The sequence below is a fragment of the Leptidea sinapis genome, chromosome 32 (assembly GCF_905404315.1).
Source record: "Leptidea sinapis chromosome 32, ilLepSina1.1, whole genome shotgun sequence".
Classification (NCBI taxonomy): domain Eukaryota; kingdom Metazoa; phylum Arthropoda; class Insecta; order Lepidoptera; family Pieridae; genus Leptidea; species Leptidea sinapis.
The window spans coordinates 3,716,991-3,733,349 of NC_066296.1; the positions used below are offsets into that span (position 1 = coordinate 3,716,991).

Genomic DNA, 16,359 nt, shown 5'->3' on the forward strand with positions numbered 1-16,359 from the left:
AAATGAAACTAAGTTATTTAAACAGATTTTAAATCGATCTAGATGCCCCATCAATTCACATCTGGTATGTGATGCTCGTAGATTGTCTCGATCGCTGGTGACATGAAATGTATGTACCCTTAGATCATACATAGATAGACTGTGATTATTGTAAAAACGTCGAAAAAACAATTGAGGATGAATGTTAACCTCTATTTTGAGGAATGACCGCACACTAACACAACATGACATAAATCATGAGTGTAAGACGTAGTATGCACTAAAGTAATAAACCTGGCCTGTTTCCATCGGTTGTCTTACAGCAAGAGGCTCTATCTCGACGTACTTATAAATTACTAGCTGACCCAGCAAACGTTGTATTGCCGATATTAAAATCGCGATACAAAAGTAACTGTTGATCTTAGATGGGTGAAAATTTGAAGTTGTATGTATTTTTTAATGCTGACTCATAATCAAACAAATGTAAAAAATAAAGTCAAAAAATTTAAAAAAAAAATCGTGTGGACCACCCTTAACATTTAGGGGGATGTAAAATAGATGTTGTCCGATTCCGGACCTACCCAATATGCACTCAAAATTTCATGAGAATCGGTCATGCCGTTTCGAAGGAGTTTAACTACAAACACCGCGACATGAAAATTTTATATATTAGATATTAGGACAGGCAAAGGGTTCAAGCCCATACAGCCGTATTAATTATTTAATAATTAATTGTCAAAGCCATTAATACAAGATTTTTACGAAATCGTTCTTTCTAAAAACGTAGAATACCACGAGGAATAAATAATTTTAATGATTTTTGCTTTGTTAGGACAAAGAAGTAAAACTTCTTGCGTGCATACATAAGTACACACTTTTTTTTGGCAAATGCTTTTATAAATCTGCCACAATATTTGGCACTATGCGAATGTTTAATTCAAATTTCACACAGACTATAAATATTTACAAAAACAGAATTCGGAAACATTCAGCTGTGTGAAAACATTTGAAATAATTTGTGCGAACTCGAAATAACAGAGGATGTAGTTTCTAAACAAGTGTTACACGTGTCTCTCCCCGCAGTGTTTTCAATATCAATACTGTTCTGTATTGTGTAACTGTGGACGTACAAGACCATTGTAATAGTATGTTACAATAATATATTATGTTTTTAAAGTGATAACCCTCACTTCTAGTATAAATACACAAATAAAATTTGAAATACAAAATTTTATGAACGATGCGGGACTCGAACCCTTCGCTTAGTTCTAGTGAGGGCTATCACTTTAAAAACATAACAAATTGTTTAGATTTACAAGAGCGACATCTCAAGTCAATTTCCTAATATGAAAATATTGGGGTTGAGCAGGTTATCAACTGTAAAGTAGATCGTGTAGATGCCACAACCTGAGAGTTGAACAAAGCAAACAGAATTTTATAACGAGGCGGTACTCGAACGGTTGGCTCAGTTGGTTAGAGCACCGGCACGGAACGCCGGAGGTCGTGGGTTCGAGTCCCGCATCGTTCATAAAATTTTGTTTTTCAAATTTTATTTGTATGTTACAATATATTATGAAGTGGGTGTGAGTATAAGTTGTTTGTATTTAAGTTTATATAATAATATACAGGTCATGCATACCTACTGTCGTATTCGTGCAGTATTTCTGAAATATATGCGACTCTGTGTCAAAGAGGATGTAAATACTATGTAATAAGAGGCGGGGCTGCCTAAGTAACAATTGAAATTTAGTTTAGTATGAAACGTGCGGTGATTCGACATAAGTTTGAAATAGTTGTAATTACAGTGTGGCGATTGGCGACAGAGTATAATCCGGCTAAGTTAGAAAGTGAACAGTTTTGTTTATGATAATACGGGACGAGAAGAGCGGGACGTTCAGATGATGGTTATTAATACGCCCTGCCCATTACAATGCAGTGCCGTTCAGGATTCTTGAAAGGCCCAAAAATTCTGAGCGGCACTGCAATTGCGCTCGTCACCTTGAGACATAAGATGTTAAGTCTCATTTGCCCAGTAATTTCACTAGCTACGGTGCCCTTCAGACCGAAACACAGTAATGTTTACTCATTACTGCTTCACGGAAGAAACAGGCGCCGTTGTGGTACCCATAATCGAGCCGGCATCCTGTGCAAAGGAGCCTCCCACAGTTGCTTAAAACGTAGTGAATTTCGTCTATCTCCGTTTTTACAAGATTATAGTCGTCAGCTGTCAATCTATCAATGACTGAACGTTTCACACAATCGAGTGAATCGCTTCTTCTTAAAGAGTTCCGCTAGGCTGCTATCTGTAACAGAGCGACCAAAAGGAGCTCCTTGACATCAATATTCCCGGACTGAACAACGCTTAGGTAGCAGCAGTAACTAAATGGCGAGAAATATTTTACTTTTAACAGACACAAACAAGTACAACCAAAGAGATTTTACTTCAACATAATAGAAAAAAATGAAATAACCTTTGTTTCCCCGACCTAATATTATAAGCTGTGTCTAGGGTTGCCAACCGTACTCTAAAATTGAGTATTGTACTCTATATCATGTAGGTGTACTCTATCTAATGTATATATAAAAATTAATTGCTGTTCGTTAGTCTCGCTAAAACTCGAGAACGGCTGGACCGATTTGGCTAATTTTGGTCTTGAATTATTTATGGAAGTCCAGAGAAGGTTTAAAAGGTGAAGAAATATGAAAATGTTCGGAACTAAAAAAAATCAACAATTTTGTTTTTCCTTTGATGTGTCCCTCGTCGTCCGAAATCAAATTGAAAGAATAGTTTAAAATGAATAACTAATTAGAATCTTTGTATCTTTCTAAGTTTCTCAGGAGGTAAAAAACAAACTTAATTTTAGCTACCTATAGTTATTCGAATAACTACAGATGTTAAATATGATGGCAATACAACGTTTGCTGGGTCAGCTAGTAATATATAATACTAATATAGTATGATAAAATACTCTTATTTACCTACACAATGTTTACTATAATAGTGTGTCATGTAATATTATTTATTTATTTATTACTTACGCTTACCAACTAGATATTTAAAATAAAATAAATAAATAAAAAATAAGTGTTACTATTTACATATCTAAATTAAAGGTATGGACAACGTAAAACAAATAAAAAACAAATGCTAAAAACAAATTAGAAAAATTAAAGCAATGAATTTACTACTAATTACTTACTAATTTATATTATATTTAAGCTTTTTAATGACAAGAACACATGTTTTTTTTTTATAAAAGTTAAAATTTGAAAAAATATCTATACTATGATATGATCTACCTTAAATATTTTATTATGTAAACCCATTATTATAACCAAAAAAGTCGTCTATTTACTGTTAATAATTATTATGTTGGTATCCCCAATCACTCAAGCCACATTCGGACGTTTATGAAAGCAGCCACTAATGTCATTATGTCAATGTCACGTTACAAGTTGTATTTTCAGTTACTTACGTTAATTAAAAATAAATTACACTTTTCTAGAAGTCCGTACTCTTTTATTTAGGTATCTACCTTATAAGTTGACAACCCTAGCTGTGTCCATCCCTTGTCGATGTTTGATGTTATAACATTATAAATTAATGTAACCTTGTGCCACAACAGCTGAACATGTTTTATAATAATAATTACTTATTCATTAATATTGTTATTTATTTAATTAGTTCACTACCAACCAATTTTAATATAACATATGTCTCTTTATTTCAATATTTCGTTTTTTAGTTTATTACTAATAAGCATAGCCTAGGTATCAAACGTTTTTTTTAACATTTATTTTGAATATCCTAATTCTTTGTTTTGAACATTTTATGGGATCTTGTAAATGCATATACATCGCCCCACATAGCACTTACAACTCGACTTAGCCAAGTAGCAGGCATAACAAATTTATGTTTGTTCCTCGTGTTAACATTATGATTGTCACAGTTTCTAGCAAATTCCTCAATGTGCTTATGAACATATAGAATACTAGCTGACCCAGCAAACGTTGTATTGCCGATATTAAAATCGCGATACAAAAGTAACTGTTGATCGTAGACGGGTGAAAATTTGAAGTTGTATGTATTTTTTAATGCTGACTCATAATCAAACAAATTTAAAAATAAATGTCAAAAAAATTCGTGTGGACCATCCTTAACATTTAGGGGGATGAAAAATAGATGATGTCCGATTCTCAGACCTACCTAAATGCACTCAAAATTTCATGAGAATCGGTGAAGCCGTGTCGGAGGAGTTCAATGTTTAACACCATGACACGAGAATTTTATATATTAGAAGATTATCAAGAAGCAACTACATACATCTTGAAGTGTTTTAGTTTAATATGAAATAAATTATATTATATATATGTTATATATTCAGCTATCGAACTTTTACTAAAAAAACTAAAGAATATCTTAAACATCCTTAAAATATGTCCAACCGATAAATTTTGTTTCATTTGTATTTTTGTGTACTTTTTTCGCCTTATGTTTAATTGTATGTCAAATCGTTATATCTTGTATTATATTCACTCCTACTTTGTTTATATTTAAGTGGAAACTTTATTGGCTTGTGTAATATAAATTATGTGTTACAATGTGTATATAACTTAAGCAGTTTGTTTTCCAATAAATAAATAAATATACTCTGTGGTTGCCTCTGTGTATCGTTTGATGGGTGACGCGACGCCCCATCTCGCAGGTGTCCTGCGTTGGTCGCCGGTGTCCGGAGCCAGTGATGTCATCCGGAACTGGATTAACTGGTTCTGCAGAACATTATTAAAGATTTCTTTATACCCTGTCACTCGGACTGTGACCGGTCGCTTGAGACTGCCACTCAAATAGTGTTAGTTTTTAAAACTGTCAAGTTGCGACATCTATGGTCGCACAAATAGTTTATAAGTGTTAATTAGCGATTCAATTCCGATCCAGTTCAGATAACGACAGAGCGGTGTCGCATTCTAAAGAATTATAATTAATTTAGTGTTGAAACTTTTCTTTAAATGAAAATAAGAGACGAGACGAGCAGGACGTTCAGCTGATGGCAATTGTTACGCCCTGCCCATTACATTGTAGTGCCGCTTCTTGAAAAACCCAAAAATTCTGAGCGGCACTACAATTGCGCTCGTCACCTTGAGACATAAGATGTTAAGCCTCATTTGACCAGTAATTTCACTAGCTACGGCGCCCTTTAGTCCGAAACATAATCTAGCCGGCATCCTGTGCAAGGGGCCTCCCACTGGTACAAACTAATAATATAATATTGTTGTTACTTCAATAGCTGAGATGGTTTGGACATATCGAGAGAATGAATGAAGAACGATTGACGAAGAAAGTTTATAAGGCCAGTGTGAATGAAATTGTTGGAAGGGGTAGACCTAGGCGGACGTTTCAAGATCAAATCAGGGACTTCTTGAAAAAAGGCCAGGTCAAGAGTACCCTAAACCGGAGAGCATGTATGAAAGGAATAATGAAAGTGGACGAAGCGAAACAAGTATGTAAGGATCGTAGCAAGTGGAAAGAATTGGTCTCTGCCTATCCCTACGGGAAAGAGGCGTGATTTTATGTATGTATGTATGTACTTCAATAGTTGTTCACGAATTGTGTTGTGTTATTACAGAGAAGGGGCAGAGTCCTCAGGATGCGCGGAGGACCAACCACGAGCGGCTGGCGACCGGCTCACTGGCCACCGACGGAGAAGGTGAGCACTTGATACTGACTATATGAAACAAAACAATCCCATAAGACCCCGAAAACAAAACAAAAAGTTCGTTCGAGTGATGTATATATATATTCATAAAATCTTGTATTCTTTGTTCGACTCTCAGGTTGTGGCTTCATCTACAGGATCTACTTTACAGTTGATAACCTGCTCAAACCTAATATTTGCATATTAGGAAATTGACCTCAGATGTCGCATCGAGAACGGTTGGCTCAGTGGAAGAGCGCTCGCACGGAACGCGAAAGGTCGCGGGTTCGAGTCCCGCATTGTACACAAGATTTTGTTATCAAATTTTATTTGTGTATTAATCCTAAAAGTGAGGGTTATCACTTTAAAAACATAACAAATTGTTTTATTTAAGTATCTAGTATATTACAAGATTTTACATTTTACATATTATATTGTAATTGAAATGATTTGTAAATCGATGTAAATGTAAATATTGATATAAAACAGTGGCAACGAGTTTCTTGCTACTTCTTCTCATTAGCTCAACCCTTTACGAAGTAGCGGTAGATTCAATAAGATTTTTTTTTGACATTCATTGTCATTTCCGTGACCTACGTGAATAAACTGATTTTGATTTGATTTGATTTGAAATGACATCAAAAAGAATTCTAAAGGAATCAATTTTGAGAAAATAAAATATGCCTTTTATGTGTCGGTATGGACACAAGTGTGGTGTAGGCGGACAATCAAACACACATCACCATAGTTACATAGTTAGAACTCGTCAGTAACATAAGTACATGGTATCATTTGTAGTTATGGGAGATGAAGACGAGTGGGCCGCCCGCGGGTTCATTGACCTCACACCGCACCCATCAATTGCAACTAATTATGAGCGGCATAATCAAACCTACTACCACAGTACCACTACCACGATCTATTTAACTCGCGAGTCTCGATTCGAAAGAGAGAATTCATTTTTTTATGACAATAAGGTACTAGGCGAGCAGGACGTTCAGCTGATGGTAATTGATACACCCTACACATTCTTAGAAAAATTCAAAAATTCTTAGCGGCACTACAATTGTGCTCGTCTCCTTGAGACATAAGATTTTAATTCTCGTTTGCCTAGTTTGACCTTTAGCTGAGTAGAAAGGTTCTCTAACCACTGGGATGACATGACGACCCATAATCATGTCGAATGAAACAGTACGGTATATAGTGTGTGCAGTGCCAATAGTCTGTCTGAACGGTGTGGTAGGTGGTAGCGGGTGGTGGTGAAGTATGGTGGTAGCAGTGGCGCCAGACGGCCGCGGGGCTGCGATCGATACTCAAGGTTACACGCGACACCAACCAACTCCTCACATCACACTGCTTCTAGAACTACTTCACAGTTATGCAAAGCTTTAACCAGTGGGAGGCTCCTTTGCACAGGATGCGGGCTAGATTATAGCTACCACAATGGCGCCTTTTTATGCCGTGCAGCAGTAATGTGTAAGCATTATTGTGAAACTACTGGGCAAATGAGACTCAACTTCGTATGTCTCAAGGTGACGAGCGCAATTGTATTGCCGCTCAGAGTTTTTGGGTTTTTCAAGAATGGCGTAGCAATTACCATCAACTGAATGTCCTGCTCGTCTTGTCCCTTATTTGCTTAAAAAAAACCAGAACGATACTGGATATCTACAATAAGTTCTTAAGAGATAGATTAGCCAATATTGTAATTTTATCGTCTTTCACAGAACGTCCGAACTGGGAGTCGGAGTGGTGCCGGCTGGCTTACTGGGAGTTATCCCGACGTGTGGGTCGCCAGTTCAGTGTGCGGGTGCGAGCCGTCGATGTGTTTGGGGGCGAGGGAAGGGGACGGGGGGACGAGGAGTCGCCACGCCACGGACTGTGTCTGGATGCGCTGGATCCGAACCAACCGCAAGCTGAACAGGTAATGACAACGACTAGCGATTACTAGTCCTCTATATTTATTTTTAAGAAATAGTAGGTCAATCTGAAGAATGTTAGCAGTAAGCTGTCTCAGAATCTTTTATAGAGGATTCATATTATGGGTGTAGATTAACCCCCTTATTCATAATGGTCCGCTAACTTTAAACAGGCGTTTACGAGTGTTTTTTCTCATTCTGACTTAGGTCAATAGAAGAAGACAGAATGAGAATTAGCAATGCTTTAAGTTAGCAGACTGTTATGAATAAGGGGGAAAGTCTGTATGTAACTGTTGATAATTAGGTATTAAAACATTCATGTGATACTAATCCACATGAGTGTTTTATTTCCCCTTATTACACAACAGTTTCATAAATAACTATTAAGGCACAGTTATGAAGATAAATTGCGCGAGTTATGTATTGATACAAATTCTCGAAACCTAAAGATATATTATAGTTTTCTGCTGAGGATTATAACACATTATGTAGACAATTATGTTATCATGCCTATTTGAGCCTTAAACCGCCCGTAATCTTGTATTTGAAAAACCTTCTCGCAGAACTATTTTGGGGATCAATTCACCTGTGTCGCGATGATGCAAAATTATAAACGATTATAAATGCTTGGATTCAGAGAATCGCTGCCAAGGTTTCGCAAAAACGTAAAGAAATATATTGTAAATAAATAATTAAGATTATGTTAATTTCCTTATTTCATCATATCATAGAATGGTTGTTTTATACCTTATAGATACTTATTTTATAAAACTATTTCACACATATTTTACCTTATATCAGAGCACGTTTCATACTTAACTGAATTTCAATTTTTACTTATTCCGTAGTATTTTCATCCTCTTTATTTTTAAATGTAGATAGATAGACACCACATTAGTACCAAATGTGTAATAAATATAATATAATGGGTCAACTCCTTTATTCTATCTAGCCACAATGATTTCTCGACGTCTATTCATAAAACATGAAAGTACCAATTTAATGATAATAAATCTATTATATTATTTATATTATAAGAACACAAAATGCGTGTAATTGATTTCTTGTGCGGGTAATGTCTAAATACGACTACCGATTTGCAATTGAATGCATCGGTACCACCGCAAACGGCGTGGCACGAGGTGAACGCAATTCTCGTTCGTTACCGCATCCCATCGTTGCTCGGTCTAGTGGCCCAGTTGACATGACATATTCTTATTTAAAGCTGTCCATCACATTAAGTCCGGTTTTTAATATTTGAGGGATTTGACTCCAGAGATTATAAATACGATTTTTTGTAAAAACTGCTAATTTGGTTGTTGTACAACTCCTGCAGACATTTATGTCAAATGTTCTTGTTGTTTGGCAAGCATCACAGTATTTTTACTTCATTAGTCATTTCGCACGAATGAAAAATAAACCATATATGACTAAACTTTGATTGGTTGCCTAAAATAACCGACAAGTACGTGCAGTGCATATCATGCATGCGAGCGAGTAGACAGCGCCTACGTGAGCTCAGACATGCGCCATGTATTCAATATTCATTGCGTTTGTCTATTTTATTCATTTGTGCATTCTTTTGCGTATCTGCAAGTGCAGTACTCATTTTATGGGAGGAAACTTACTTCGGTTCACTTTAAGATTTATTAAATTTGTTTTTCTGGAAATTATCGTAAGGCTATATTTGCATTAAGTATTAAAACTAGCAGGTCGTCTCGCTAGTCAAATACTACACACCTTCTCAAGGAACTTTTTTTATTTATTAACTAGCTGACCCGACAGGCGTTGTTCTGTATATAATAAATAAAATAATGTTTTTTATGAATTTGTCAATAATATTTCATAACATCAAGAATTACTTCGTAAAATATGCACCCTGCTGTCGTAATGAAATTGTTTCACAGCAGAACTGTCAAACCGTGCGTCAATAAATTCTCTCATAGAAATAATGTATGGACACATCAAAGGAAAAACAAAATTGTTGTTTTTATTTAATTCAGAACACTTTCATATTTATTCACCTTGTAAACCTGCCCTGGACTTCCACAAATAATTCAAGACCAAAATTTGCCAACCATTCTCGAGTTTTAGCGAGACTAACGAACAGCAATTCATTTTTATATATATAGATGTACATATATCTTTTTAGTTTGTCTGTCACAGTGAGGTCGTTATTTTCTTCTTGTTTATTATTATTTGTGGCGTCAGGTCAACTGTTCTAGCCATAAACTTATTATACTAGCGTAATAGACAAACACTCTCCTCATTACGGCGAGACTAAATTTAAAATGTTCATGTGTGCTAGTTTTACGGATGTGTGAGTGAGTTAGTGAAGTGTGTAGTATTTTGCTTTTGTTTTTGATAAACGGCATCATCTTCACGTATACAATATTATTATTTAACACATATTTTTTTAAATTAATATAATCTTTATAATCTTCACAAAATAGAGTGCTTACTGCGTATATAAAATGTAATTTCAGTATAATTACGATAAAAACACTAAAATTAAAACGCGGTCCAATTTGACAGGAGACTAACGGACACTAAATTGTTTAAAAACTGTTTCACGGTCCATTTGATTATTCCTTCTCTTTCTCACACATAGGTTTGTGTGTAAGGATAGATATCTCACTCTTACACAGGGTTCGTCTATTACGATAGTACCTATACTAAGTTCATGGTTCTAGCACACCCGGATCTGTCGTCTTTAAGAAGACATAACTCAAATGTAATGAAGTTGCCGTCGCAACATTCCAACTCGCTTCCAATTAAACATTATATATTGACAATGCTTGTGTAACGACTGCGGTAAATTGTCCATTGGAAATGTAATTGATTTAGTGCGAAACGGTCGCGCAGATAACCTTAGCTATCAGGACACTGGTGAGCCGGGCCCAACATAGCGTCAACATAATATATAAAAAAGACGGGCAAACATGCTTCTATTTAAAAAAAATTATTGAAGGAATAAGTAAAACTTTGCGGAAATCCATAATTATTAAAATGATTTGAGTTTTCTTTAGTGTTAATTCCGCCATAATTTGTCTTTAAACAATTCGACACGTGTTTCGCCCCTACACGAGGCATCCTCAGGACATGTTGAGTCACCAAAATCTGGCACGAGACTCAAAAGAGTCTTGCAAATCTGCGATTTGAATGCTTGTATTTGATATATTTTCTTAACACTTACCAGTGGGCCCCTTTGCGCAGGATGCCGGCTAGATTATGGGTACCAACCACAACGGCGCCTATTTCTGCCGTAAAGCAGTAATGTGTAAACATTATTGTGTTTCGGTCTGAAGGGCGCCGTAGGTAGTGAAATTACTGGGCATATGAGACTTAACATCTCAAGATGGCGAGCGCAATAGTAGTGCCGCTCAGAAGTTTTGGGTTTTTCAATCAAATCCTAAATGGCATTACAATTTCCATCAGCTGAACGTCCTGAACAAAACAGTTGTGTAAAAGTGTGTCAATATTGAAAGAAGATAATATTTTTCTTGATCGGAACTGTGACTGACGAGGCACTGGTTTGGTTCCAGGTGCGGAAGACGCGCGCCAAGATCGGTCTGGGAGTGACGCTTGCTCGCGAGGCTGACGGCGTGTGGGTTTACAATAGAAGCTCAGAGCCTGTGTTCGTGAGTTCGCCCGCGTTGGACGCGGCGGCAGCACGTGCCCTGCTGGTGTGGCGACTGGCGCCTGGCCACTGTCTGTGCGTGTTCGACCCCGCCGCGCCCCCACCGCTCGCCGCGTTGCCCCACGTGGGGCCCGTCGACCCCCGCTCCGTGCGCATCTCCTTCGCCAAGGGCTGGGGCCCCAAGTATTCGCGCCGTGACGTCACCGCTTGCCCCTGCTGGCTCGAGGTGCTGCTCGCTCCCCGGAGCTGACGCAGCCGGTCATGTGACGTTTGATAGATTGAGTCTGTGATTACTCTATGGTTTATGAAACTTGTCAGTGCCCAGTGACACAAAGTGAAGTGACATACTGAATTGTGAATATTTAGTCAAACTACCAGAAGGTACCTAATATAATTTGCATTTTGTATCCAGCTCGTATGATTTTATCTGGCAACATTACAATACAATCAATTCTTAAACAAATTTCTATTATATATGCCGATTGTTTTACAATGAAATGACAGAGTTAACATCCGTATTAAGCCCTGAAATTCTATAGAGTTTGCCTGTATCTTTGGTATTTTAGACAGTAATACCCATCTTATGTGATATTAATACCCATAAAACTTAAACAAAGGGGGATAGCCCCTTATTCATAATAGTCTGCTAACTTAAAGCATTGCTAATTCTCACTCTGTCTTCTTCTATTGACCTAAGTCAGAATGAGAAAAAACACTCCTAAGCGGCTGTTTAAAGTTAGCGGACCATTATGAATAAGGGTTAGTGACCAAAATCTTTTGCAAAATACCTATTACAAAGAAAATAATCCAATAAATAATTATGAGTAATAAAACTTGAGAATATGATGGCTTAGTAAAAATTATGAATTGATGTCAAGTGTTTAACAAACAATATTAAGAAAATAGATATCATAAATGTCATTTTAATGCTAATAATAGCCAGAAAAAAACATATAAAGCAAAAATTATGTATATGTAGACCTGTGTTTATAGAATCTTTCGGATGGTACATGAAACAAATTAGTACTTACTTATGTTTAATTATTTGTTGAACTTGGATATTTAATTGAGCAACAGTTATTATGAATCAATTTTTAATTTTTGTCTAGCTGTTGATATAATAAAAAGAATTTCCCAGTTAAGTTTTCGTTCATCCAAGATTTTCTATATCCAAGGTACCTAATCTGTTTATCCACAGCCTTATATTAGGGATCGGTCTCTACTCTGCAATTAGATACCGCACTACCTACGAACAATAGCTGTTTTATTACGGCAACTATTAGATGCTTGTGTGCGTGGCATCTTGACACTCAATGGCATGAGGCATCTTTCAAATTTTGTAACATACGCTTCGTGTTGTTTTACATTCAAATTGTCTTTCTTATTTCTTGTAGTATTATTTTTACAAAGTTTTACTACGCAACCCGGCATTTAAGTTACAATTATTAGCAAAGTTTAATAGAACATGTGGCACTTCAACGTCACACATTGTTCGAGATTTATCTCGATAATGCCTTACACTTGGGCGTAGTATTAGTCTGCGGTATCTAGTTGGAGCGCAGCGGAGACCAATCCTTAATCTAAGTCCACAGGTATTTATTGTAAAAATGTATAGATAATAATGTAAGTAACGTGAGACTGTACATAGGAGACGTTATGTAAATTATTTTATATTTGTAATTATTTATAACATTATATGCCTTACCTTAGAGTTATTTAAGTAGGTTAGTAGCAGGTTTGTATAAGCCGGTTTCGTTTTTTTAAACAACAATTTACCTATAATTTGTATGGGGAAGCAAGTGCAGATTCAGTTCGAATATTTGGCAACAATATTGTCGTCATACTTGCTGCAAAATTAATTGAATAAACACACTTAAAACTTATGGGCTTAACGGACAGATTAATTATGGACAGACTAATAAAACTAAGAAAAAAGCGATTCACTCCATTGTATGAAACGTGCAGTCATTGACAGATGATGGCTATCTTGTAAAAAAAAATGAGATCGCGGCACTCGACTACTTTTTAAGCAATTATTCGCTTTCAAACTTAGCCGGATTATACTTCGTCGCCAATCGCTACTGTAATTCCTAGTATTTCATCCTTATGTCAAATGAATGCATGTTTTATACTAAACTAAATTTGAATTTTTACTTAGGCAGTCCCGCCTGTTATTACGTAGTATTTACATCCTCTTTGTTGTTGGAATCTTATATCACTTAAACGTCTAATATTGACTACGACAGCTGTGAAAACGTCGAAAACAATAGACTTTAGAACTAACCTCTATTTTACAAATCGCGAGTGGAAGACGTAGCTTGTCACTTACGCTTAACTAATATGCCTGGCCTGTTTTGATCGGTTGTCTTACTACTACTAAAAGACTCTATCTACACGTATCTAAGGCTGGAATAAGACAACTTGAAAACTGCGAATATTTCGCTACAAATCGAAATTTGCAGCATAAAATTATTAGCATCAATATTGCAATGTAGAGAAAATATAACTGTTTTTTTGAGGCATAATGAAAACTTGTAACTAATGCTATAAGAATAGGCTTAGAATATATACTCGTTGTTTTTTCTTTCATAAAAAAAGTGTGTGTGTACTTATGTGTGCACGCAAGAAGTTATACTTCTTTGGCCTAACAAAGCAAAAATAATTAAAATTATTTATTCCTTGTGCTATTCTACGTTTAGAAAGAGTGTTGTAGAAAGAACAGTATTGTAAAAATTTGGAGAGAAGGCTTTGACAATTAATTATTAAATAACGAATACGGCTGTACGGGCTTGAACCCTTTGCCTAACCTAATAATGGACGAAGAAAAAAAATAATGAATGTCGCAAACGTCTGAAAATTTTAGGAACCAACTTCACCCTGTTACTTTTGTGTTAAAGCGATGCGCGCGAATCTTAAAATTTCACTCTCATTATTTTTTCAAAACGCGCCTTACGAAGTATATCTTCAACATACCTGTATATTTTGATAATATTATTGTCTAATTTCTTTCTGAATCCGCACCTGCAGAGAAGAAGGGAAGGCTGTGTGCATTTTACAGACTTCAATTAACTTACATGTATCTTATATGTGATACGGGATCAACAATATAATATACCTATATATACACAAAGATCTGTCATGTTGTGAAAATGAGACGGTGCAATCAAATTAGTAATTTTAAGAGAGTATGAACTTTGTGCCTTGTGTTGTATTCAATATTAATATAATCCAAACTAGGATAGGCCCAGGTGCTACAGATTTGTGTATTTGGTCTTTAAATTTAAGGCGACACTAAATGCCAGCGACCTTGAGCGATAGAGTTCACGGCTGCCGGCCCACCATCTATGTAACAAAGCCAATATTTTCAAAATTCTTGGGTGGAAAACAGTTAATATGCTTACAATCCTCGTTATTCACTACTAATCTGAATAAATGAACCTACACAAAAAAGTACAAGCTATAAGAATAACTTTTCTGAGAGAAGTACCAAAAAACTGCGTCACACCATGCCAAAAAACTTGTTTAACTTCAAAGAAAAGTGGTAGTTCAAAAAGGCGCGGCAGTGTTAACTATAACCAACAGCAAGCATTAGCAACCTACAAATAAGACTTAAGGATATGTGTAACAGGACTAAGTAGTGTTCATAGCTCGAAATGCTATACTTTCACCACAAAACTTGTCTAAAAACACCATGTTTGCGTGTTTTCTGCTTACTCTTCGCCTTAACAAAATGTACCCTAAACATAGATTATAGAAGAAACACAAACAGAATTGTTCAAATATTATATTTTGTTCGAGAATGAACTGTATCTAATGACCACATACACAATAAACGTAACGCCATACTTGAAGTCAATTTAACTGGCCTATATATTGTGTATATAACAATAATTATGATAATGTAAAGCTCGAATTTTATAAATGCTTAGACGAAGCGAGTTTACTTGACAATAAGAATTTCTAGTCTTTATAACGCTTGCTTTGTCTTTTTGGAAGGGCCAGTTTTAAATAATTTATCACATTGTTGGATATACTCTGTAATTTTTTACTCTGGAATGCAGTAGTTTAGTTCTCCCTGTTCATTGAAGCCACATATCTGTATTATTTTTGGTTCAAACTTTTTTAACATGCAAAAAATCTAGCCATAATGTTCAAAAGTAGTGTACTACCTAAAATTGTTTGAAATGCATATATTAACGAAACTGGGACTGTCAATTACTGATTCCTGAGTAAAAATGATTATTTATTTCATATTATTAAAAAAATATTGTTTTGTTTCTTTCGCTACAAAGAAACTTATGAATTAGAATACTTATAAATTAATCAGTGCATTTCTTTTTAAATTTTATTTAACTGTTAGACTGAATTTTAGTCTTCATCATTATGTAACAATTTTAAAAATATATGATTTTCTTACCTATTACAGTATAAAAGTTTAAAATTATGTACTTATTGTACGAAGCATTTGATCAGAATATAATTCTGAAGAACTATTTTATAGTTGTTTATCACAAAATAGATTGGTATAGAAAACAATTTGTACTTTTAATTAATACTTTCTTCAAATTCAAAGCAGTGCCTGTTAAAAGATACCTGGAGAAATATATAATTGTATCAACTTAGATTAAGAATTGGTCTCCGCTGCGCTCCAACTAGATACCGCACTACTTAAGAATGTGTAACATACACTTCGTGTTATTTTACATTGAAATAAATAAAATACAAAATACTTTCTGATGAAATGTGATCACAGTGTCTTTCTTATTTCTTGTAGTGTTATTTTTGCAAAGATTTACTACGCAACCCGGCATTTTAGTTTCAATTATTAGCAAAGTTTAACAGAACATGTGGCACGTCAACGTCACACACTGTTCGAGACTCGGGTTCGCCCACTTAGGCGTAGTATTAGTAGTAGTGTCTAGTTGGAGCGCAGCAGAGACTAATACTTAATCTAATTGTATCACCAATTGAACTTGATAAGGTTTTGGTCAGTTACTGTACGGTGTATATCCATATCTAGCTACCGTTCTTTATTTACTGTTTTTTGTTAACTGTGAGTCTGACTGCGATGGATGTTAGGTTATACATTCAAAATAAATAAAGAGAATATTTTTATTAAATTATTTTATTT

General features: G+C 35.5%; 1 protein-coding gene across 1 annotated transcript in view; it reads left to right on the top strand.

The window, feature by feature from the left end:
- The window catches only part of LOC126974562 (mothers against decapentaplegic homolog 6), a 51,417-nt gene extending 35,069 nt beyond the window's left edge, over nt 1-16,348 (top strand). The window contains exons 3-5 of the mRNA XM_050822097.1: nt 5,604-5,684; nt 7,397-7,593; nt 11,134-16,348. Of these exons, the coding sequence (XP_050678054.1) occupies nt 5,604-5,684; nt 7,397-7,593; nt 11,134-11,478 (623 nt within the window). The 3' untranslated portion in view covers nt 11,479-16,348. The remainder of the gene's footprint in view (nt 1-5,603; nt 5,685-7,396; nt 7,594-11,133) is intronic.
- Nucleotides 16,349-16,359: the final 11 nt, after the last annotated feature.